Source organism: Mastigoproctus giganteus, chromosome 5, assembly GCF_048544385.1.
Source record: "Mastigoproctus giganteus isolate SK-2022 chromosome 5, ASM4854438v1, whole genome shotgun sequence".
Lineage (NCBI taxonomy): Eukaryota > Metazoa > Arthropoda > Arachnida > Uropygi > Thelyphonidae > Mastigoproctus > Mastigoproctus giganteus.
In genome coordinates this window covers 154,766,591-154,793,580 of record NC_143579.1, presented here as the reverse complement: position 1 = coordinate 154,793,580, position 26,990 = coordinate 154,766,591, and the positions used below count along the sequence as shown (strand labels likewise).

General features: G+C 37.3%; 1 protein-coding gene across 1 annotated transcript in view; it reads left to right on the top strand.

The window, feature by feature from the left end:
* The window catches only part of LOC150085776 (uncharacterized), a 1,040,408-nt gene that overhangs the window by 326,477 nt on the left and 686,941 nt on the right, over window positions 1-26,990 (top strand). The window contains exon 2 of the mRNA XM_090374246.1: window positions 760-915. Coding sequence (XP_090230372.1) covers window positions 760-915 — 156 coding nt within the window. The remainder of the gene's footprint in view (window positions 1-759; window positions 916-26,990) is intronic.

Below are 26,990 nucleotides of genomic sequence, written 5' to 3'. Positions count from 1 at the left end.
AATAAATAGCCACATAATGAAATATTCACTAGTTACCAGCGAAAGATTCTGCTTGAAATATTAAATCTAAAAACATAATACAGTTTTTCTTTGAAATAACTTGTCAACATCAGGCATGTATGTTTATTTAAGACTAACTGCCTGGTCATAATTATATACATCGCATGAACATGAACTTTTAATAGTATGTTTAATTTTAATTTTACTTTCCAGGGCCTTGTCAAAATCTCCCCTTACCCCGCACTTTTGCAGATGCTTCTTATTTTTATCACCAGATGCTGTTTATTTTTGATCGCTTCGGCTTGATTTCTGTAAATTAATGGACAACTTTAATGGAGCACTCCAGCTTTGGTGTGCTCCATTAAAGAGTCAGTTGTAGCTGCAACACGCTATAAAATAATGACTGAGATAATATATCCATACTACAATCAACAAACGTCTACCATTACAACCTAAGAATTCTTGTTCTTCGCCCCTTGGTGTGCGCTTTTTGAGGAACTCCAAAAAGAGCTTTCAGAGCAACAGGTCCCATTATGAGACATTGTTATGGTGCTAGTTTGAGATGTGGCCACATCTGTCCCTTCAGGAAATATGATCTTTTAAGTATTGCGCAGTATTTTAGGTATCTTGTACGCAGTGGAGCGCTTGGATTTTTTAACCTGTCATTAAAACCAGATACAGGTTCCCTCTTTTGTTGTAAGTAATAAAAATGATCCAAATAATTTACTTATGATATTATACTATTTGTTGTTATTTCAGAATGCCATTCAGAGCTATGAGAACAGGATATTCCCCGAGAGTGTACTCAGTTCCGAGCCCAAATCCGATAAAGAGAACACAAATTGTGAGCGGAAGGCGTACAAGGGCAACAACTTTAATAACAAAATCAATAGCAAAAGGAACATGGCTAACAAGGTAAGTCCGTCTCGTTATCTTTTATTCTGCTTATCGTCTGTTTTCTTTATGATGTTCTGACCTTATCCATGAGTGAGCAATAAAGAAGAGAATGGATTTTAAAGAGAAATGCGATAAGCCACTGTGATAATGGAGATATCAGATTCATGAAATAGGAAACATAGCTGAGCCATTAAGATTTCCTGACTTCAGGAAAGTCATCTTGTAATTCGAAACTTTAATCCAATTTTTTTGGTATGAAGCTTTAATGCACGTTCATATTGCAATTCAGCAAACCGAATAAACAGTAATTTCTTTTCCAGCAAGAGCACTGTAGCGATTTCGAAAACTGGGCATGTTTTGTTAACAACTTTTTAAGACGTTTTTAGATATTCATCGACCAATGTAATAAATGTGGTGTATCTAATCTATTCCAGCAGGTAAGTCCCTGGAATTCTTCCCTTTCTGTCTGTCATCAAATTAAATTGGGAATTGTATAATTATTAAATTTCATCGTATTACTTTAATCGTTAAGGAAGGTTTTAAAGCTGGATTGGTGTGATCGGGATTACCCTTCACACACTGGCACTTCATTACATAATGGAGAGTTGCAAAGTTTTAATAATAGAAGGGGATTGTAATAGTGATCATAAAAATTCAACGATAGGAGATCAAAAAGTAAAGTTCTTTAGGCCCATACAATTTTTCATAAACATGTATTGGCAATTTGTAACTGTTCATTGTATTGTAATTTGTGTGATTTCTTTACATAAGAACCATATCTGTTAAAGCACTATCACAACGTGACACCAGGCGGTTGGAGTAAAGTTTTTCAACCTGCACAACACGCATAATAGAGACATAATACCTGATGGTGCAATATGGGCTAAGTTTCTTTGAGCTAACAACGTGATTTGAGTTGTCTAAAAGGTAGAACCCATGATATTAATATAGCTATAAACAGCATTTATCGAAATCTTTGACCCTCTTCATTGTTATGTGTGTGGCAAACTCCAGGAGAATCGGCTCTTCAACATCCCAAAACATTTAGAAACCAGATCTCTACAAACTCGTTTTTTTCCTTTGCGTACTGCTGAAGATGGGAGAAACAAACACAATCAGATCAGCACAAAGTGCCTTTCACCATCTCATTTTACAGCATTCACTAGCGATTATGTTAGTGCAGAAGGAATGGTAATCTGCATAGCGCAGGAACCTTACTTTTTGATCACCCCCTCGAATTCATTTTGGTTTTCTTTGTATTTTATTTTATTTCAAAATAAACGCTTTTATTTTATGCTTTAAACATCGATAGATAAGTGGGACGTTGATTTTATTTATTTGTTATTTTTGAAATGATCACGCGATGGAATTTTATTTTAGAATAAAAGCAATTCGCCAGATTTTTGCAATTAGATTTGATTCTCCGTTTCGCTCTCTTTTGATGTCAGGAGTGATGACATCAAAAGAAAAGTGCTGTTGCAGTGAATGCACGCTGTTTAATCCCTAGCGTAACATTTTCTTATTAATGTAATTTTAGTGGAAATATTTCTTTCAACTTTTTTTGCTGGTTATCGGGTCATATAACGAAATCGACTCTGCTGAAACTAAACATATTATCAATACTAATTCCAGTATTCGGTATGAACTTTATATGAAATGAATAAACCGAAAATATATCAATATTTTCGATTTATACCAATTATAATATGTTACAGCTACAGTCAGAAAATTAAGGTGTAATATAAGCCTATAAATATTAAGATTACTTCATAAACAGTTAGGTTTAACATGCCATGCTTATTCTCTGCCAGAAAGACATTTCCGTTGAAGTTTTAAATTATTAAAATATTTAATTATTCAATAAATCTCTTAAACATAGCCGTAGTGTTTATTAAATCATGTCCCCACAACTGATTTATCTTTTTATCTACAGTAGTTGGTTCCAGTTAAATGCTTTTTATATTCACAAAGTTAGCGAGATTGGATATTTAATTATGAGCTTTAGACAGTTTTGTTTAATGAGCAAAAGTTTTTAATAGAATTCGCTTCGAATGTGATGGAAATCCAAAAACATATCGATGTTATTCTGGACTATCAGTCACCAAATATTCAATTAAAAATGATGATCGATAAATAGTGATGGTCAAATCATTAGTGGATCAGTTTTTAGATGTTGGTTATTTCTGTAATTATAGTTTGAAAAACGTTTATGGGCAGTAGAAGAGTTCCTTGTGGTTAGTTCTGTCTTGAACTAGCGATTGGGATATCAGAGTTCCATAGATGTAATCACAACGAATTTAACACGTGATGAGGAAATGATGGTGGAAAATACATTCGTTTGATAGATGTCCAGAAATAAAATAAAGATCTTTTGATCTATTCCCTATTGTGTAATGCCATCTAGAACATAGAAAAGAATGGCGGATTACAGGAAGTGAACTGTCACATTACCTTTGGATGTCAGATGATTTCGCTTAATTTCATAAAATATAATGAAGAAAATAACCGGTAATGGTCGAGGAAATAGCTTAGGAAAAGAACAGTAGTCGAAAAAGAAAGTTGTTGTGTTATTCTTTGGTGGTGTTCCTCGATAAAGAATTTAAATGCCGAGAAATTTTAGCGCATGGTGAACAGTGCACAACTAATACCTCAGAGATTAGCCGAACGTGAGCGGAGATAAAGACAATAATATTCGATGGAAACATTTCGTTCACTTGATTTCTCTTTATGTTCATAAAACTTCATTTCTTCTTCTTCTTGAAGATGTGATGTCTTTGGGGTTATTTCGCTTAGTCAGCTCGTCTCCAGCCGAACGAGGAAGGTACTTTTGTTTTAGTGTCATCCCATGGAAAGCAGTTTTCAGCGTGGTGAGTTTACAGGTTAGAGTAAGTACTTGTTTCGAAATGTAATCGTCCTCTATAGCTCTCCATCTCCAACTTTGGTCTATTATTCCATCTGTATATTATTTTGAATTGGCACACGCGAATCTCTATTCTTCGTGGTAATTGCCTACTCCTTTTTGTTGGCCAGTGCGGAAGTTCTGTGTCCGGTGGTTTATTCGTGAAGATTTGGTGGGGGTAAAGGAGAGGGAGACTCCCGCATGGAAGGACCTTACGTCACTTTATTCCCATGCTGATATCGGGTGGATGTCCTATTAGAGAAAGCGTACCAAACAAGCGATGCATAATTTTGATCGATTGGTGTCACGATACTGAGTTGATAAACCCGCGTAGTCTGATTAGCATTCCACAAACTAATTCGACCTCTTGTCTAAAGAGGTACACCACTGAGATTAGAGAAACAATCTCGCCGTTGTCTGCACCGCTAATTCCCTTCCTTATTGAGTATTCGTAAAACCATTAGCGAAGTAGCCAGCACTTTGTCTACTTCATTTTGCTTCTCCTAGTCATCACACGCGCGTGCTGTATTATGTACAAACGCACGAATATTCGTGCCTGACAGTCTAGTCACTGACAGATTTTAATGAACTGAAGCTACAGCCCGTCCGCCTCTTTTTTTTTCATAACTTTTTTTTAGCCTTTCATATCTTTTTTTTTTTTCCAGCCGCGCGCTGCGCTATTCTTCTGAGTTGGCCCATGCGTAATGTGAACTGACGTGCGAGGTGGATAAGCACTACACGTCTACGCGAAAATGAAGGAGAGAATTAATTCTGCAAATGGATTAACGTCTCCTCGCGCTGTTGGCGCACACTCGGGATGAATAATGTATTCCGGGTTAATGGAGGAGTTTAGGAAACAGGAACCCGGAAGATTAATGATGGATGGTAGCTAGGTTTTGGAGCTCTGATGTTGTTTATTGTGTATTTGCTTGTTATTCATTACATTATCTCGTTAGTAATTGGATTTGCAAATTTCAGAGGATGCGAAAGTAGTGGAAAATAAAAGTTTATGGCAGCCCCCAAATGTTTATTTCGACCATTTTAATCCGAAAGGAGAGTAATTTCTTCTTCTTCTTTTCTTCCTGCGTGCTTTTGTTCCGCAGATGAGTACAAAAGAGTTCGCGCGAGCACGTAAGCAAGTTAGTTCCTGTAGGAATAATACAGGGTGTGGCAAAAAGGGACACATTTTGAATTGAAATACTTTAATGGAAAGACACGCATACAGGATTCAGGGAATTCAAATTACCTACTTAGTTCGGAGTTTTGTGAACGGATCAAAGTTGTCAGAATGTCAGGTATATATTGTCATCTCAATTCGTGATTTGGTCGGCACATATGTGTAATGTAAGTTTTCTGAGAACATTATTAATAATCGCCCGAATTTCATTTCATTTGAATAAGACTACTGTCATTTCCTACTGTTTGGAAATGACCACAGTTCGAATCCTCCCTGCCGGTACAGGCTCAATTATTCATTTGCAGAGATTCCGGTTGGAGGATTCGTTAAGGGCCTGTTGCCGATTCTTAGGCTGTGTGAATAAAGACCCCTTCGTCAGTTATTTTGGGTTTTTCAGCCGCATAATATTCGAATCTGCCGAAGAATGCACATTTGCCTGGATGAAATTTTTGTGTCTGTCCCAGTTAATCGGTCCCTGTGGAGGAATCTATAATTTCGTTTTTCCAGCCCGGAAACCCTTATTTGTTGTTATATAGCAAAAAGGCAAACCGACCATAGGATGTGCAATATACTGACTTGGCTTTAACTATTTCGTCCCTAAACAACCAGCGATCCTCTCGCACTCTCAGGTACCATCCTGCGAAATTTTCGTAATCTCCAACGAAATTTTGTTAGTAACTAGTTGATGTAAAAAGGTGTGCTATCCTGAAGCAAGTCGTCTTTGTATTATCTTGTGGCAATGGAGGCCATTTTTGATTCGCTTGCTCTGTAGCGAAGGTTGGGATATCGAGGATTTCAAATTGAGGATCTGTTTCAAATAGTCACATAGATACGCTGTTAATACTAATTGCATAGTACAAAATATCTCTGAAGCCTAAATGACTATTTGACATTCAATTACGTGAAACTCTTTTTTTAATGAGGTGGTGGTGGGGGGAACGTATAATAGTATTCATATTATTCCCATGAGAATCATCCAATTCCTCTTTGAACTTGGCCAGAATCACTCCTCCTACTACTTTAGGAGGCAATTTATACTAGTGCTCGATAAATAGCTGCCCATAGAAGAACTTCATGAGGTTCAGTCTTCTGTTCTTTCTTGAGATTTTATATATGAGCTCCGTGGTTCTTGTCTTACCTACCCGGGAGACCGGAACTTTCTCATTCGTTTTACTGAACCCCTCCAGTGCCATATACACTTTATTGAATCCCCCCTTAGATGTATCTAGTTGTCAAACGTTGCACTCCACAACTTCTTAGCTATTCTTTGTATGTGCATCGATTTCTGCTCGTTACTAATCCGGTTGCCTTTTAAATCCTCTCCAGAAGTGTTTTTTGTTTTGTTTTTTCTCTCCTCCAGGTGCTGTCTCCAGACCTGAGTACAATATTCCGAATGCAACCTAATCATCAATAAAATAAATTATTCATTATCGGCAGGGTATACTTCTAGTTCTATTAACTCGCTTGTCTGAAATGCTGAAAGATTTCAGCTTGCTGCCCCACGAGTGACATAATGGAACCGAGTGGTTTTGGAATTTCGTATAACTGGACGTTCTTTTCGGTTAACAGTCTTTAAAAATAAGATTTTATAAACGAATTATGAATTCTCCACTTGGTCGAAATGGGTCTATATTCACGTTCGATTAATGTTGGCCGAAAACACACGTACGAATTGAAATGGTTTATACACAACTCAATTCGTTTTTTAACCTCCAGTTATTTGTTGCCTTAAATGATTTTTAATCTACAATTTATTCCGCAGTATAAGTTCAACTTTCACAGGTAAAAAATTACGAGATTTTATATAAGTACAGATGCCTTGAATGACCGGGGTTCAAGCCCGTGACTGCTGAATACGGTGCTGTTTCTTGTATTCTGTCTATCTTGTGAACTCCTCTGACCGTTTGGTCGTCCCGGAGTATAAACAGAAAATTTATTTCTATATTATAGTGAGATTTTATATACAGTAATTCACAGAGAGAATTTACAGAATTGTTTTCTGAATTTATTTTCTGATTTGAAAAGCAATATTTTTATTTTGTAATGGAGATAACCAGTAAGACTCGAAATAATAATTAAAAAATAATAAAAGAAAACGAAAACTTCCCATTTTATTTGGCCCTTTCGTTGGGTTCCAACTGTTAAAAATATTACTCCATCGACATGAACTCCATCGACATAATGGTGACCATGCACTGTATAGGCTACCCAATAATCAGCTTTCGAGTGAGTGTGTGTAATAATGTTTCTGGATGTTGTCTGGTCATCGATTACTCATGTTTCAGCAATGGAGCTTGGCAGGTTCATGTACCGAATTAGTACCGAGGCTTGTTCGGTGGTAACATTAACTCTGCACTCAGAGGGTGGAAAGAACTTTGCAGCTGAACAGAGTTGCGGACTGACGAGATCGTCTCACAACTGCGTCCATTCTGTAATGCGATTCTTGTTGTAGACTTGGCTTCACCATACCTTTCTTTGTTTGAAATCCTTAAATCTTTTCTTACTTGTTTCTTCGGTTCCCTCATCGATAGGAATCAATGAAACAAATCTTATCGCAGGTGTCTACTCTGGAACACATTGCTCCTTCATTCTTTCTGTCTCTGTACATTGCCTTCTCTTCTCTTCTGCATCCGAATCTTCGTAGGGGCCACTCGGGAACTCTCGACTTCACTTGCGGCATTCCAGAAACACTTAACTTCGCCGTGCAGTCATGTGATTACCGCTGCTGCTCTCTTTCTCCGCTGTTTCCGCCACAGGGTGCTTGGCGTTAGCGGAAACAACGGGGAGGGTTGTTAATTTGTTCGCTCTCGTACTGCTTGAAGAAACAAATCCTGCGTGTAGCGAATCTTCTTCTTTTTTTTTTTCTGTCTCTCTCTCTCTCTCTCTTTCCATTTTTATTTTTAAAATTGATCACAACGGAAGCAACCAGCACGGTTGCAAAGATTTTATTCGCCAGCGCCATCTCGTGTTTAATGAAAGAGATAAAAGATTCGCGTCATTAGAGTGCATGAGTCATAAACGATAGCTTTATTATTGTCGGTCCTCTAAGACCTCGGCTAATGTGAATTTGATGTCTGTTATTTTTTAATCGAGTTAGTAGCGCATTGGAGTTATTGCTTATTAATCCCTGTAAGTGCAGTTTCAGTTGTGTCATTAACTGCAAAAGAGGGACGAGACATATGCCTATTGGGATCACAAACTCTAAATAGAGATGACACTTACGGTGTGTCATTCAGGGCCGCCTAAGATGAGAAATCCAAATAAACGACGTCGTTAGCAACTTTGTTTGGATTTATGACGTGTTGACACATCATTTGGGATTATTATTTAAGATAATTAAACTTTTCAAATAGGTGATGTTGTACGCCACGCGTGTGTATGTCTTTGGTGTTTTTAAATTTTCTTTTTAAGGGTCGTAACGTCTTCTTCGAGCAGTAGCTTCATACAGTGGAAATTGAGAAAGTTTATTAATACGAATTGCCAGGTTTATTTATACAAGGTTTAGAAAAATGAAACCAAAGCTGTAAAAGTAATAATTCATTTTATAGCAATTATTTATGTCTTGTGCGTGAACGAGGTTGTTATAGGTGCCCGTGGTGTATAGTACTTACTTCGCGTGAAAGGAATGATGAACTCGCACCAAAATGTCACTCCTGAGTGTAGGTAGTAGTATAACTGAAAACGGAAAGTTGGACTGAATATTTCATCAGCGCCGTATGGAATTATTTGCAGCATACCGGAGAGTTCATTCGCTTGTTTGCAGAGAGTGGGTTATTCCGGAGTTTCAGCCTGCAGCACTCACTTGCACAGATATAATTACACGATAAGAATGGCCATGTGATGTAGTAAGGCATAGAAGCTGTCGAATTATGAACAGAATGGTCGATTCGCCAAAAATCCCAACCTCTTTACTTTTAATCAGGGTTGTCTAAGTTTTTACTGGCGTTATTCTAAAAATTCTGTAACGAAAAACCGTCATGTGAAAAGCGTTACGGAAGTGACGTCATCTTCAGCTTCCGCCAGAAGCGAATTATTGTAATTTGTATTGTTGCAATGATACTTGTATGATGGCAACAATAATTTATCTTCTACTGGACTAAATTTAATGAAATTTTGCACGAAGTTTCGTCTTAGCTCTGTACTAGAGGAAAAACTTTCAAACCTCTGAAAATTGCAGTAATTTTTCCAGAAAATATGAACATGTGATCAAGGGAATTTTCTCACGTAATAAACGGATTTAAGATACAAAAAAAACTTTCGGAAACTGGGAAATGTGTTAATTCGAAAACGCATCTGGTTTCAAGTTACCTGGTGTTTTTAGATTAAATGTAATTTTTTTCTTTACAATTAAACTCCGAGGCTGGAAAAGAGTTCTGCACATTTATGAAAACATTCTTCAACTTGGAAATGTCATCAGATCTTTCGATAAACACTACACGTAATGGAACAACTATAGATGGTGTATTTAGTCGTGAACTCTTCAATGTAAAAATTATATATCCTACTTTAGTCATCAGAGAGAAATACTTTCAGTAACCGATATGTAATTATTATTAATAAAATAAAAACATTGTTATATTATTATCCATGAATTTTATTAATATCTGAAAATTAAAACGTTTTTAACGCCTGCCGATGACTCTTAAATGTAAAACACGTTAAATATGCTACGGCAGGATGTACCAGGTACATTATGTACCTGGAACAGAATTTTAATCTTTATTTAAACCGAAATTAGAACGCAGCGTTCCTTAACGCGGGCCCTTAGATTCTTACCGAACTTTCACAGAAAGCATATTTTATAATTTATCATTTATATATTTATTATATTTATCATTTCTGAAAAAGTTTAAAAATGTGAAGGAAATTTGCGAAAATACATCAGTTGCCTAATTTCACATTTAAAAATCAATTCATTAAATTCTGGTTAATATCATAAACTCGATTCCTGGTTGTCACTTTGTTGTATGATTTATATTTGGAGATACAAACTCAAGACCAATATCGTGAAAAATATATTCAAGAGCTGCCTTAATATTGTAAACTGGTTCCATAGAGAAATTTAAAGCAGTACGAAACATCCAGATCATGTATAAATCAGAAATGAGAATCCCAAGCATAAGAGGTATTAGAACCTATAGTATTTAGTACGGTGCATGAGTTGATGGTTTAGAAGATAAAAGAAGGTACTTGATGATATTAGACTTGAATTTCTGTAGATTGTAATTTTCAAGGAATACGTATGAAGGGAGGGAGGGAGGTGTTCCAGAAAACGAAAGTTGAATGAATAAATAAGGAAGAAGAAAAGTTGGTTCTGTGAGTTTGAAATTGGACAGTAAAAGGATGCCGACTGGTTGTAACCTGTTCAGACATCATTGAGATTGGAACTGAGAGGAGGAAACATAAAGGAGGAAAGAAGTATTTGGAAGGTTTAGATCTTTTCACAGATAAGTTGTTTCTATTAGTGTGACAATTCAATGATGTTTTCATTAGTAAGAAAAGGTGAGGTGGGGTGTGGGGACATGCTGTATGAAGTAATAAAATTCTTCGATATATTCTAGCTGATTTATATGCAGAAATACTACTAATCGTGTTACCAACATTTTTATTTTTTCCTTGTAATTCCAAAATCAGATCACTTAATTTAATGGTAAAACTGCCAAAAAAAAAAAAAAAAAAAGCCAGATCACACCACCACACCGTATCTTGCAGCTGCTGATAATCATCTCCACTTTGATCGACAAATTTTTTTAATTTCATTCAGCAAATTTCGAAATGTGTATAAACTTACTCCGACTCAGCCACCTCACATCTGTGTGTAATATCAGATCTGATTAATTTTCATACGAGTTGCATTTTGAAAAGTCTCCTTTGAAGAGATTGTCCTTTGATGGAATTGACGATTTTGAAAGCTATGTCCATAACACTTTTAGTATTTAATCTTTTGCTAGCTAACATTTGTTGGTGGATGATACAGTGGTAACTCAAAAAATCTGGGAATTCATCATCCTTTTGGCACAATGCGATGAATCCATTAAGATGCCCCGTCATTGCTTTAGCTCCATCTTTGTTATTGATACGAGCTTAAATAGTGGTAATTTAATTTTTTCAATAAAATTTTTGAATGCGTTAAATATATCAAGACCTCTAGTTCTTTCTTTTAAGGAATCCGTACCCAGCAGTTCTTCTCTAGTGGCAGAATCATCGAAAACCATACGAATAACAACGAGCAATTGAGCTATATCACTGACTTCTGTTGTAAAGAAAAGGACGCACAATTCGCTCACATTTTTACTCATTTTTTCGATGCGTCGCATCACAGTATTTCAAGATAATTGCAGATCTTGAAGGGCACGTTTAATTCCATTTTTGTTCTTAAATTTTTCAAAAAGAGAATCTGTTATTTCTAAAAATGGACCGGTGGACTATCTAGCTTCCGGTCTGCGAACACCGTTTTAGAGCTGTACCGTCGAAATGTAAGGAAAATTGGGTCTCGCCAGGATGTTTATCATAACCTCAAAAGACAACAGTCATACTTCATGATCGAATATATAGGGGATTGCCGAAGCTTAGCTCAGGAGACTAAACATGAGTTCAACAACTTCAAGCCTCCAGTAAGCAAAATGGTGGTGTTGCCACCTGTTGATGAGAGTCATCTACAACCTATTATTGCCTGGTAACACAGAGGAGAGGCACGCCTCCGTGTGGCGTGCTAGGTGTCGTATTTCAGGACTTGCACATGTGGGTTATACCCAGTTACTAACAGTCCCACCATCGTGATTGTGCAAACAGAGCATATGGCTGTCACAGACCTACCGGACTTTGCCGAAATTAGGTCCACCCAACTTGTGTGTCACCCGAATATCGGTTCCATCAGCGTGTTAGATTCCGTGGTAGTAAACCCAGCTTGCCCTACCGTGTCAGCCACTTAAAACGACTTATAAGTGTTATTTAATAATATTGAATTTAATACTATTATTAAAGAAGTCAAATTTGTAAGGCTTCTGCGCACTGATAATTGTTTTTAAGATTTTTGTACACCTTGGATGTGAACAGAAATATATGTACAAATACGTTCTTTTATACTGTTGGTAGACCATACAGGGGATGCTGTGTACCATTCTTTTCCAGGGAGTTCAAGTAGCCTTAGCGTACATATAGCTTTCTCTGTTCTGATACCACTTGCTTAAAAGTAGTGTAATACCAAAGCAGTGAGTTGTTAAAGAAAATATTTTTTCTGCTGAGCGCAATAAAGACCATTGCCCTTTCACTATGCAGTTTAAATCCTGCTGGCTACAAGAACATAAGAGAGGACGAGAAAGACCTACATTTCATTACATTGAATAGACCAAAATAACCTATTTATAATTTCGACTTTTTAATGAGTTATAATATACAGAGTTGAACTGGAGCCGCCCTACATAAGCTACACACATAATGACTTGTAACACGTAATTCGTTGATTAAATGTTAGGGTTAAAGTTTCCTCTGCAATGAGCTTGCACCAAAGTTTTTATCAGTAGTAATAATACTGTTCTTTATTAAATGCATTTAGTATTATTTATAATATCCAATTGAAGTCCAAATCTCTTGCCAATATCCGGATGTTTCTGCTCGAACCTTTTTTTCTATTGGGACCAAGTGGGCAATCCATCCTTTGTTAATGGCTACCATTTTGCAGCTATCCCACAGCTACCCCCATTTCTTGGCCTTTCAATGAAATCCACTCTTTCTTTCTTTCTTCGTTCAGATTTAGCACTATTGACAACATGTCCCGCAGTTGTTCGAGGTGTTTCGCTAGTTTCCTTGAAACCACCCGTCCATGGTAACCCATCGCACGAAGAGCCGCGTGTGTTCCATTAATACAAAGGTTATTAAGGTGCATTGACTCGGTGTTTGTGTCTCGCTGCTTGCACTCCACCGCTCAAGTGTGGGCTTTCAGCACAGGGGCGAGATTTCATCTAAATAGTCGCGAACTTGTAATTACCATAGATTATTGCGATGCTTTTATTTTAAAACCTTTGGAGGCTGTTTAAGAATCGGCGTTAATTTATGTCCTATTTTGCCTTGACACATATCACCACCTATATTCGTGCCGGATAATGAGTTGAAAAGAATTTCTGAAGCTTAATTTGTAGAAGTCTGTTAAGTTCCGAAGTTAATTATGCGCTTTGTACTGCCAAGATGGAATTAACACGCATGCGTTTCCTCTTCTTTTTTGTACGCTCTCTAACTGTTTATATCGATCAAATATATACAAGGGGACGCCAAAGTTTTATTGGTTTCTGAAACAGGAGAACTGTAAACCATCTTATTTCTGGAATAGACCCCCACCATCGTGGAGAAAAAGCGCTTTTAACTAAAACTGGCTTCACATTACAACTTCGGCCGCTGATAGTTTTTACTTTGATGTTCGAAAGTCCTCTTGATCTTTTCCCCTGACATTCTAACATAATAATTCTCCTTGTAGACTACACGGCATTGTTTTAATGCTTTATTAATGACTTCATACAAGCGCTGTTGCGTTTTTTTTCTTCAGATAATCTCCCAAGAGCATGACTGGAGCCTTACGCAACTTGCCGCCTTCGTATCTACACTAAGAATTGTGTTAAAACATTCTGCCTCTTATCTTATACGTGACAGTTGCCGACATCTGGGCGGGAATGTGTGTGTGTGGGGGATGATTGCTAGCGTTGTTACCTTGTGCGATGGCTGAAATGTCATTGTTGATCAGAAGAGAACGGAGCAAGTCGTCTGCGTCTGGTACATTACAGTATAGCGGTCGATAACAGGAGGAGGAGAGGGGGGGGGGGGACGAAATCGTTTCCCTGAAGTACTTTTAGTACTGATATTATATACTGCTGCCATCTATTGGTAATAGAAAGTACTAAAAAGTATATATTTCTCGCTGTGGTAAAATTCGTTCTGGTTATCCATTCCTCCGCTTGTTTTTGAAATGGAAGGGACCAGAAATGGAGTTGATTTGCGCGTGCTGTTTTAAGTTTATTAAACCTCAAGCTTTGATGGAAGTTTTTCATTGTATGAAGCAATAATTGTTTTCAAAGTGAGATTGAAAATGAACGTCGGTTATTTGCTGTAAAGGAACAATGGCGTCTCCTTCATTTTGTTATGATTTTGCAAAATTAATGACGAAATGCGTGTTACAGTTTGTTCGTTTGATTTTTAATATTAATATTTTATCTCGTGTTTGGCTGACGAAGGTGAAACAAGAGTTTCCAATGGAGAATTGCTCCAGTTTTGATCTCTTAAATGACATTTTTGGTTTAAATTGCTGAAATTTTAAAAAAACAATTTAAATCTTTAAAATACTTTAGATTTTAAAGCTAGCGCGAAGGCTGGGATGTACATTTCGAATGAAACAGACTCCTTACGAACTTGCGAGCATTATTCACTTAAAACATGTTTTATTCTTTTATATAAAATCTTAAAAAATTTTTAAATCACTTTTAACGTTTAGATATACGTCACATTGCATCAATAATCCGTTATATTAATTCTGTTCGATGTTAATGGAACCATTCTTTGAAATGACATCGTTTTGATTTCAGCATCCGAATTGATGGGTCGTTTGTTCCACGAGACCAAAAACATTGGTGGATATCTGGACTTGACACGCGGTTGGTTGTCTCCCAGAGCATCTTTTCAAGCAAGGCGTGTGGCAATGTCGATTCAGTCTCTTGCGTTTGAACTTTCAGTTTGCTGTACCGAGTTAACGTTGGCATCAAGTTCTTTAAAATCTAAGGACTTGTCCATATTTGAGCATTCTGCCGTAACATAAGAGTGAGTTCGTATTACGTTACAAGGGTTAAAGTTCACAAGTATCGACACCGCGAGTATTCGAAGGAACAGTCCACCAGTTGTTCGTAAATTTCATGGTCAGAATATGGCGTCCATACAAGTAGCTGGTTCAGTGTTTAATTTTAATTCACAGCATTAAAATACGTTGGTGGCGAATTGGAGTTTTTAGGCACAGAAATGGCTCATCTGTGCCTAAAAACTTAGCTGATTTAAAACGAGACGTTTATTGGCTAGTTTTAAATCAGCTAAAACACAGAGAAACAGTTTGATTTTACATCTGAAGGATGGTTTGGTAGCCCTTCTCTTCGGTGGTGGATTACACTCTTCTTCTTACCCCATTCCTTCGACCTGTCTGGCTAGCGTGGCCTTACCAGAAGATTAAATTCCTGCCAGCATAGCTGTCGGGGTCATTGGAGTACTCAAACTTCCCCACCACAGTGAGGTGGTGGGGAGAGGTCCTCTCCATTTTAATGATTTGACAGTTGATGGATTTAAAAAAAAGTTAATAGAGGAAAGAACAGTCGAGAACGATACCTTTATTCAGACGAATGAAGGTAAGAACAAGAAATATTTGTACATAGTTTGTTCGAAATCAGTTTTTAATAACTCTATAGTCACTTCAAGTTTCTGTGGAAAATGCCCAAAACAAGAGACACGGAACTGAGTACTCGTGAAGCTGGTCGAATATTAGTTGTCTTAATGTGGTCCCCCCCCCCCCAAGTTTAGTTGTTTTAAAGCGATCCAAAAACGATGTCAGTATTAATAAAAAAATTTTCTACAGCAAGATATCTTCCTTCTGCCGTTTTTGAGACATATAATTTGATAATATCTCGGCTACCATTCTTAAATCTTCTCTGATATGTGGGTGTTGAGAAAGCGAATTTTCTTGTCGCAGCAGTAACCCGAATGAAGGAACTCCGAGGTCATCTCGGGAGATTAGTTAGAGCGACGTCCTGAAGGTCCACATTCCTGTTAACAGGCAAATGAGTACAATTACTGAGAATTTCTGGGCAAGCGGAAGGAAATAGCAACGTGTTGTTGCTCCATTCATCAAATTAACTGCTTACCCAGGCAGCAAACGAGTTCAGGCGTTTTAAATTAATTGAGATGCTTTCAAAAGGCGCCGTCACACTGTTATTAGGAAAACTAGGCGTTGCTCCCTCTAGCGGAACGGTTAGAGCAACGGATGTGGTAAAGGAAGATCATTTGTTGATGTGCGTGGTTCTGTCGTTTATATATAATGTAAGGAAACGCAGTACACACCACTTAGAAACAGTTTCCGATTACACATTCTACAAAGTGGGATGGTGCGTAAAAGTTGAGCGTTGGTGGAATTTGTTTTTTGTATTGTGTATTAAAATTAATTTAAAAAACCACGCAGATTGCGTGATGTGGAACTAATTATTCAGTCAGTGGGCTCTATTCTTGTCCATTCTGCTGTCATGTCTAAAGAATATGGCATACTGTATATTATTAGACGATAGACAACTTCCGGAGTGATTCTCAGTTTGTTTATCGCTTTCCTTTGGGCCTTTGTAGTTCGAAATACTCTCAAGAGAGAGTATTTTGAGAAGAAGTCCACAGAAGATTCAGATGATGACGATTAAGATAAGATCTTGCAGTCCGCGAATTAAATAATCACCCCTCGTATATTATATAATCAGGAAATAAAAGACATTCACTGCAGTGGCCCATTGGCATCTTTCTAGCTCATAATTGATCCACCTAAAAACTTCCACTTGAAATTTTCTTTGGAATCACTAATGAAAATAGAAGGTGTCTTCGATTTTCATCAGTTGTTGGAGTAGGGATGATGGACTTGGTTTCGCTCACGCACAGCTAAAAGTCACCCGTGTTTAAATAATTAGAAATCAAGTAATGGAAAAATTGATTAGAGTCCTTTTTTGAATTGATTGGAGTCCTTTTCTGATGCGCGGTATTGCAAATGTGTTTTATATCATCTCAGTAATTAGATTGGCCACAGTAGTCGAGTGGTCAGCGTGAGGGTTCATAAGTACACGTGCCATGAGTGAACGGGGTTCAAGCTATGACTGCTAAATACAGTGGTCCCGGAATATAAACAGAAAATTTAATTAAAATATATACTGCAGTTTAATTGATATTAACTGATAAAAAAATAAATCGAAAGAACCAAGAACATTCTGTCTGGTATATTTATAGGAATTTTCATGGGGGTGGATGGGGAAGATGGGCGGGTTCAGATATTTTTCAGTTTCATGTATTACATTATAATTAAAATCTTCTCCAAAAACCCTGAGTGATGTTGGGGAGAATGTTTCATCTTCAGACTAATTCCATCCGAATCAGGGGAACCTTTTATTAGAATCTGATTTAAAAGAGGGGATTCCGTCTCCTGAACTAACATGATCTAATTATGGGGCTCGCGTATCGCTATATTTTCCGCAAAAATGAAATTAAGCGGTGGAGTTAGAATTGATTAAATTTTGCATAATGAAAAATTTATTTTGATGTAAAAGGAATTGCCGTGTTCTGTAAATAATAGTGCTTGAAGAAATTATACCATTTTTTTTTTTAACTTGTAGGCTACGTTAATAATGTGATATGTTTATCAATGAAATATGTAAATTATATTCCAACAGTTTCTCAGTTGACCCTGATATACAAAATATACAAAATAATAATTATATATATATATATATATACTAGGGTGACCACATAAAGTCAGAGTTCACAAATAGAGATAATACAAGAACATCGCCGTATTTACCAGTCACACGAGCTTGAACCAGTGCATCAATCGCGCCTAAAAATGTATCCTCGCGTTTATGGTACCAAACTAATATTGTTTATATCCTCAGATATAACTTTAAACAAAAAAAATATTTAGCTTTCTTCCTTTAAGGGGAGAAATGATCTGATGAAAACCAGAAAGCAGTAATCTGCGTTGGTTCCCTCTTGCGTATTTGCATTCGTACCAGTTTATCTAGGCCAAACTAAATAATAGGATCGCTCTTTCTAATTTTTTTCTTCTTCTTTATATCCGTTCTTGAAGACACCCAAGAGAGGCATTGTATTCTTAGCAACAAAGGACGTTTGGGCACCAATTTTCCTGATTTCACTAAATTGGTTGAAGAAAGAGAGCCGCTTCGTTCATTAATGAAACTTGATCGGAGATGGCGACTCGTTTATAACCTCTAACCCGCGTGTTATATATCCTGTGAGGAGAACGAGATTACGCAGACACAGTACTGTCACCATCGGCTGAAAGTCAGATCCTCCGCGATTGGCCGGGTCGTGAACGGAAACGGGGTATTAAACTTGCACGCGTTTCTTTGGGGGCGTGTCAACTGCTGTCGTAAAAGTTTTATGAGGCTTAGATCACAGTTAATGGGTCATTGGGCGAGACAGTAAAAAGTTAGTGTTTCTCTAATGATGCCGAGGACGGATACGGGCGGCTTCGGAGAAGACAGCAGTTAGAATACAAAACAGCTGGAAAGTGTCGTTTTTATACTGGAGACCTTGTACAATTAGAATAAACTAGGCTTTACTCCAGTCTCCAAGGGGCGCACAATAAGTGTGCTCCAATAGACGACTCGTTGCACACGATCCTTTTATGCTGTTGCGCACAGAAATGGAAGACTTAATTTTATAGATTTTGGCTAAGAAAACATGTACTTTCTGGGCTGCGCCTCTCTTCGAATTTTATGGAGTGTTCATTGGCGTCTCTTAATAACATAAAGATTTTATCTCAATTAAACAAAATCGCCTTCGCTATTCGTTTTATTTTAAAGAAAATCGTTCTTTCGTTTTTGTTGTTTATTTCTTTAATGTGCTGATACTAGAAAGTGTTTATTCTTAAAGTATAGCTGTTTCACCTGATTGGATTATTCCAGCAGTTTTTTTATTATTATGCTTTTATTTCCGCATCTGTGCGCATCCCTTGGTGCAACCCTCTTCTGTTCAGGTTATGTTTAGAGTACCGGTATTTGGAACCCTTTTAATAAATAAATAAAACGAATAAAGCTGACACGCGAACTCCAAATGTTTTGCACGAAAATGTTGTCTCTTAACCGTGGAAGATTTGTATAATTTATTATTCTTCTTCGTAGTTTTTTTTAAGTTTGTATCTTGTATTAGACCTTTCCAGTGCCAACTTATCTAATTCCATTGTAAAGACACAATGGCACTTCAATGATTGGAATTTTAAGATGAAGAACAATATATCCTTTGAAGAGCCTGTGGTTATTCATTGTTTGACAGTGGGTAACTTGGAAAATCTCCCTAATTACATTGCCGAATTAATCGTTTACAAAGGCAGAAAGCTGGAGTTATGGATCTTGCATTGATTTATTTGTCCCAAAGAATTGTTTAGGCGATCAACTTATTTCTCTTGTAAGAGAGGAAATCTCTTCATTGTATATGCTGTCTTTCTTTTCTTTCTTTCTGCACGCCATGCTTGTTTAATTCTAGAGGCCTTGGATGAACAGAATCATCGTGTCTTTAGAGCCTGCGCACTGAGCGGAGAATTTAATAAATACACGTCAACAAAGAGTACCTCTTTCTTGACGTGAGAAAACCTCGGTGTTGTTTTCTTGTATTCTGCGTACTTGCCCTTCGGCCCGCGTGAACATTGTGGTCACGTGCGTGAAAAGCTCACCTGCTAACGGACTCAGCCCTGGAACATCTGCTGTTCGAATGGCGATTAATTAGCAACTGCAGTCATGGGCATCAGTCCCCCTCCCACCCTCCCCGCTCTACATCGAACCAGAAGGTACCTCTCCAAGCAGCAGGCGGTAGAAGAAGGGCGGATGTGATTAGGAGCTTCTTTTTAGCTACTTAATTAAGGGGCTGAATAAAGATGCTAATCGGCAGAACGCGTTGCTACTAGATTACTCAAGATCCCCTTCCCAGTAGTCCGTGTTCGTTAACCACACTTACATTCACTGAGAAGGTGATTTAAAGGCCTGCTCTTATCAACAGGGATTTTTCAGTTCATTTATAAAGGGTGGGAACCGTTGGAAAGTGAGACTTAATGGAGCGTGCGTATCGCTCTTTGTAATTGCAGTGTTACTCAGCAGCTTTTTTTGACGACCCCAAAGACTGCTTTCGTTTAAAAACTCAAAATATAGCCTTCGGTCTTCAAATAATCAGCTTGAAATATCGCTGATTGAGAGATAGCTTCTAGGGAGGAGATCTCTTGTCAGAAGAAGAAGATCAGAATTATCTTTGTTCAAGGTATAAATAACATAGCCATCACATTAAGAAATCAAACATTGCATGCTGATTGTACAGAGCGATTCTGTTTACTTGGTTAAGAAGAAGGGATTTTGGGATTAAGGCGTTTAACTTGTACTCTGTTGATGTAGTGCAAACGCTTGTTGTTTCCAAGGGGAAATACATTAGACATAATTTTTAGATTCATTGTACAATTGATGTCACAGAAATGCCGCAGTTTTTAGCAAAAATAATAAATAGATAATATTTCTTTGAATTACTTAAATTATTCAAATTTTAAATAAAAAAAAAAAGAAGCTCAAGTTTCACGCCAAAAGCGTGCACAGCAGTATCATCCCTTTGGACCGCACCTTGCCTTACTGAATAGGTTCTTATGAAAATTAAACACTCCTGAATCGGATAATGGGTTAGTTTTTAAAGAGTTACAACGTCATTTGAATCTAGACTCGAGAACGGTCGTGGACAGTCTTGAATATCATTTTGTTGATACACCAAAATTGTATATGTCCTAAAACCTAAATTAACATATTTTTTTTCTGTGGTTAATATAAGGGAAAAAGGAAAATGGCCGATTATATTGTTACTACTTGAATAACTAATATATGAAAGTAATTGTTTTCGCTTCACTGCACTTAATTACCAATTAATATTCATCGAGCATTTTGTAATACTTGAAACGAAATATTGTGCATATTTGTTGCTAATAAAATCACTCGTTTTAGCCCTCGTGAATTGGTACAGTTGGTAGGATCGCTGTCCTCCCCACGCCGGGTGGAAAAGGGCCTGAGTTCGAGTCCAGTCAGTGAAGTGAGGAATTTTTATGGGCCTTTTTTATGGACCTTGGCCGAGTTAGTCGGTCTCAGGTGAGAACAGCATGGTTTTTCCTCGTGGAATTATGGAAAATATTTGGTGTCTAATCAGTAAATATTAAGGCACTGAACATTCATAAAGATTGGTGAGCAGCCAATTAGGTTTGCGATTACTGCATTTTCTTTTATTTGCAATGCATGTTTAAATTTCAGTTTTCATTGTATTTCTTACAGGAATCTTTGCCGCTTACCCAGGTATTTCATGGTTATACCTACCACTCCCTCTAGACTTGATACAGCGTGTCCAGCGATTCTGCTACTTGGGAGCATTTCCAGAGCTCATATTTTATGATCTCCTTCAGCACGTCTTGGATTTTTCGTGGATCTCTGACATGCTATGAAATCTCTACCCTCTTGAGTGCAAAAATTTAATTTGCATTCAGAGTAACACATCTTCCAGTTGCCCACCTTAGAACATTTTTGTTCAAATGTTGATAGACAGTTTAATGGAGAAATTTCACGATGGACGATCCCATCGGTGTCAAGAAACACGATCAACTTGCATCTGAGATTCGAGCATAGCAGTCCGCTCACAGCAACTCCGGTACTGTTAAAATAATAAATTTTGAATTTTCACGTGACAGCTTGAACGTGTGACACTTTATCGTGTTATTCAGATCTCGCTCGTGCTTTAATTTTCGGACTAGCGAAAAGTCGCCTGGCACCAAATCAGCTGAATATGTTCGCGCTTGACGGGAATGTTTTGTTTGACAGAAATTGCCATTTTTCAGGTAGTTTACGGCGGATTCTATCTCTCAACAGTTTTAGATCTTCTTGGTCAGGGGTACCATAACAGGGACACCATGTGGAACAAATTTCCCCCGACGAATTCATGAAGAATTAGATCTGGAATCCTAACAGGCCATTCAGTTGGGTCACAGACAGTATAGCCCATACTTATACGTTACACTGCGTAGAATTTGAAATAAATAATACGAAATCAATATTATATTTGGATTGTTTGTAGGGTAGTACTAAGAAAACTCGTTATGGGTAGCCTCGAAAACTGCCAAGCGCGTGCGGGACTCTCAAGCTATAATATGTTAATAAAGCTTTTACAGTACAGTATTTGGAAGAATTCCTATTGGATTCGTATTTGTAAAAGATCGTTACAGTTGCCTAATTAGAATTCTTAATTACTTTGATATTCCGCCAGTAGAATTTCAATTTATTCGCACACAGATGTGTCCAAAAAGCTGTACAACAGAATAAATAACTATAGTTAGCAGCGGTGTATATTGTTCTAATTGACAGCTCAAAAATACTCCAATCTTTTCGCATGAATTGTTGTGAGATAATGCTTAAATTGCTACTGATAATATAATTGTAAAAAATTATCTGCATAAGGCAACGTTTCTGGTGAACTTCACAAAGTAGATTGCCTTTCATCATTTGTTTAATTGGTCGTAGAATTTATGTTATGATCTTGAAAATAGACGGTTTCGTAAGTTATTCTTTTTTGAACTGTTTTATAATCATCTACATCTGCCAACTAGTAGCTTATATGTTGCGAAATTTAAAATATAAATTAGAATTAAGGCTGTCAGTATAGAGCTGTGCTATATACGAAGAGTGAATATACCTCAACACATGAGTTGGAGAAACGCTGTTCTGCTTCAATTTGTGCCCAGATGAAGGCAAAACATTGGTTGGTTCCTCCTTCGTTGGTGCTCTGAACATTTAAATACAAAAGCATATATTGTATGCCTCATTGGGCGAAAAGACTGCATTGCTTTATTTCCTTTCTTTACATCTATTCGTTTCATTCATCTTATTTTGCAGCTGAGCTAGAAAGGTTAGCTAAACAAATCTTTCTAGTTTCCTTTTCTATGTCGTTAAACTTTTTCTTTTTACACGTACGGACGTAAAGAATGGTTAGACCTAGAAAAACCATGGTTAAGATGGTTAAAAGCCAGTTGTGGCACGTAGTACGAGGATATTTTGACGTAGCGGATGCATTCAAATGCACCTTTTTTTTTTTTTTTTTTTCGTGTGGTGTCAAAGACCTCGAATTACTGTGCCCATAAACACATTTATTTTCCTTTAGCTCATTGCACATTTTACGTTACATCTTAAATTTTTTTCTGTCAGACAAAAGTCTTTCTGCTGGGACTTATATTTATTATTATTTTTTGTTGTTATTTTAGGGTGGATAAGAAATAGAGTCCATTAGACTCCGTCACTCGTCAGCTCCCTCGTAATTTTCATAGTCTCTCGGTCCTCCCGACACTGACTTTCATGCTTCACTGACGAAGCTCCGAGTTGAGAACCTTCCTCCACTCCACCCCATTACTGAGAATCCCTTTTTTAATTTTTTTTTTCTTTTTTCTTTTTTCTTTCTTGAATTCGCGGAGCGCGTCGACAGTTGGAAGTTAGCGGCGCGACTTCGACAGAAAATCCGCCTTGGAAATGGGTTTTGTTATCGCCAGCAAGATGTATGGAGGTGGGTTCAAGTAAAAATGAGCATCGCCGGATGTCTCGTTTGCCGCTTAATCCCCGCCAGACCTCCCGGGGAGTAAGGAAAGACAGAAAGAGCGAACTTGCTGGAGCTGCTCCAGTTGGTGATTGATTAGAAACAGGGGTGGAAGCGTCGTCCATGAGCTGAGAGCGCCACTTGTTTCGTTGTGCCGACACCAGGTTGGGTGGTTGTAGCTAGGAGCCGTCAGGTATTTAGCGCGTGCTCATCTTAAGAAGAAATCAGCAATCTCCTCCCCCCCTTCTTCCCCAACACAAAATCCATGAACTTAATGTTACAGAGGCCATCTTACACATCGTTCCAATAAGGAGGTGATGTTTCCTTTTCTCTCACACCACAAGTAATTGTGAACACATTCTTGTCTTTCTTTCTTTCTCTCTCTCTTTTTATTTGGCGTTTACTCAAGTTCTATATTTTTCTTTTTTAGTTATTTATTTATTTATTATCGATTCTCCAGAAAATTGTAACTGTAAAATGGGGAGACCTGTGCGAAAAAGCTCCTATCTGGTGTCATTACTATGTTTTATTTCTTTCTTTCCCGTGTATGTTATTTAAATAGCAGTATTCCCTATTTTAATAATCGATTCTAGTTAATTATTTCAATTATTTTTTGGCAAATGGTGGGAGGATTGAAATCTGTCTTTTCAAATTTTAGTCTGGATTTTATACAATATCTTTGTTGCTTTCATGGGTTTTCTCAATCTTCCTCAATCTAAGGTAACTTAGAGTGGTTGAATGTAAAATTTAGGCGTATTCGCAAACGTGTAAAGTGGCCGCAGGGACATTCAATATGTCTGTCCACACGTAGGACGCAAGGACATTGTGATTAGGTCTGTCCACACGTAACAATTTAATTCAGTGGATGGATTTTCATGAAATTTTATATTTGTCTTTCTGAAAGATTTCATGAGCCATCATAAATTCAATTAAAATCGGACAAAAACAAATTCGACAAATTTAGTTGAGTCCCGAGAAAGTTTGATGAATTCTGATTTGATTTGATTTTCCCTTGATAAGCGCAGAAGACAATTCTTCAAGTTGATATGCAGCTCAGGACTAGTTGAGTTGAGTTGAGTTGAAATAAATTGCAAATATGTCTTAAAGCCTGTTTGCATTGTGATCAAGATATTCGTCCATTACGGCTCTTTGATGCCCTCAGAACCGTGGAATCTTCATTGAATGAAATAAATAAGCAACGTTTCCGATTACACACTCCAACTTCAGAGTGGGGATCTTTATCATGATGAATACGGGCAACCATCTTGGAAACTTTTAAGTAGCAACAGAAGTCGCCACTTTAAATGGAGATTTTCTAAACTCTCTTCTCAAACATATCTGTCTTAAAATTTTGTGTGATCTGCTGAGATTGTAACGAACGTTCATCCTATTTCCTGACGAGTGCATAAACAAGGAGGTTGAGGTTTGGTGAATTTCGTGCGAGGACACAGATCCTGTTTTACTGGTCTATTTTGGCCTGTGATGTGAAAACAAATTAGTCAATGTACGCAGTGTGTTACATTTGAGGTGAATTAATTTTTTTCCTCTTTCTGTGATTAATAGAAAATTAAATAAATAACTAACCATCTTGCTACCAATTTAATCAATAATTGTTAACTAATAATGTTAAAAGTAATAGTTTTTCACGTCAAAATAATCATTCCGCTTTTTGTTAATGCTTGTAATGAACAGCGCGTGAAATGCAACACTTTTTTTCGGGCTCAGTGGTTTAATAAAATTAAACAATCAGTATTGCTGTCAACCTTTTCGTAATAAAATATGCTTATTTCTTTGGATTTTAATAACAATTCAAATATAATATTTATTTTGCGTTCTGCTCAGATTAATATAGTATTTAGTAAACTGATAACAGAAAAAATAGCGAGTGTGTAACAAAATGCGTCCTCCTCTTATCCCTGAAGGGATGATCTTTCTTATCAACCTTTTTTAATTGTTATAACATAATTGACTTTTGCATGTTCTGCCGGGCTGGGCCTTTCTTTAAAAAAAAAAAACAAACAAAAAAAAAAAAAAAAAAAAAAAAACTTGTTTTAAGTTCATTTTATTGGGCCGAAATGTTTGGTTATTTGTGCAGGTTTAGAGGCAGTGTAATTTAATACAGAAACGGTGTAAATTTGTGTAATTCCCTTATATTGTGTGCGATTTCTGATGCAAGGACAGATTTTGATGAACATAAGCAAATTTTATTCTTTCATGATCTTCTAAATACTCCTTTCCCATTTTGTTTCTCTCAAAAATGGATCTCTGAGCAGAAGGTCGAAAAACATCGCCCTTGTGATGTTTCAAACCGCGTGGGAAAGGCATTACTGTATACAGTATCTCCTCTGAGATGCAGTAAAGAGTTTTTGTTTGAAGAAGAAGTTGTTTCAAAGTTTTGCTGCTGGAGAAGGAAGTTCTGAGATTTTATTTTACTCCGTTATAGAAATGTTGCCAAATTCATCATCTAGAAATAAATAAGAGAGGAAAAAATCACATGGATAGTTTCTTCTGCGAATAATTCTGTGGTTGACATATGGTGAGCTGATTATAAAACTTCTTCTTGATGACTGGGTCTTGATGTTCACCAACTTTATCATCCGTTAACTCGCAGTGGATTGAACGAAGGCAAGGCAAAACCAGGATTAAAAACTTAACCGTGCATAACGAATCGTTTATTTTGATCATCGTTCCGAATATCACGTACCTCCAACCAAGTAATTGTTTTAAAATCTTGTAGGATTAATGGTTTGAAGTTGTTGAACATTTGTTACTTAATAATCTCGGTCAAGAGACCGCCGGCCTACTAACACTTTAGTGTGCTGCTTAAATTTATCGCCAAGAGGCGCGTGCAACTGCCATCCATGCGAGTTCCCATTTGAGTACTACATCCATCTGTACAAATTTTAAGTGCCGGTGGAAAATATGAACCGACGGGTGATATGATTGCACACGTTTGCTCGAGACAGGGGAAGTATATATTATCCCCGGTGAAGTCATGATACTTTCTCCCGTCTGTCACGCAGGGACAACGGAAGGTAACTGGCGTGATCGCCGTCATTAACAAGGCACATAATTTATAGCGCCCTCTATGTGTAGTTCCATGTCGTTCCACACTGATAGTTTGATGTAATTAGGACGGGAAATGAACGTGTTTTTGTTACCTTCGCGTGTCTGCGTGCTTCATCTGGACGTGGCTGGAATGGAATTAGAAGGCCGGCAGAGGTCGTATGGCCGCAGGTGTGTGGGAATTTGCTTTTATTTGGTGTTTGCAGACCATTTTATTATATAGAAACAGATGTTGTCTTGTCTGTGTATATAAAGAGCGAACTGCGTCTGGTTCGAATTCACTTCGGTTTTGAGCGAGAAACAAGATTGGGGAAAACTAATACTAAATAAATAAATAATAATGAATTAAATACACGAACATCTACTAAAAGATGAGCGAGGTTCCGCCATTATTCCATGTATCTCCATTTGTCGTCAGGAATTGGAAAAAGTAATTGCTGTCTCACCCAAACAACAAGGATCACGCATTTCCCCAACCAGAAATTAAAAACAAAAAGTGATAATTATACGTTTAGAAGAAGAACACAGTAAAGTAAGAAAATTGGTCATTAAATCTCGCTCTCAAGGACACAG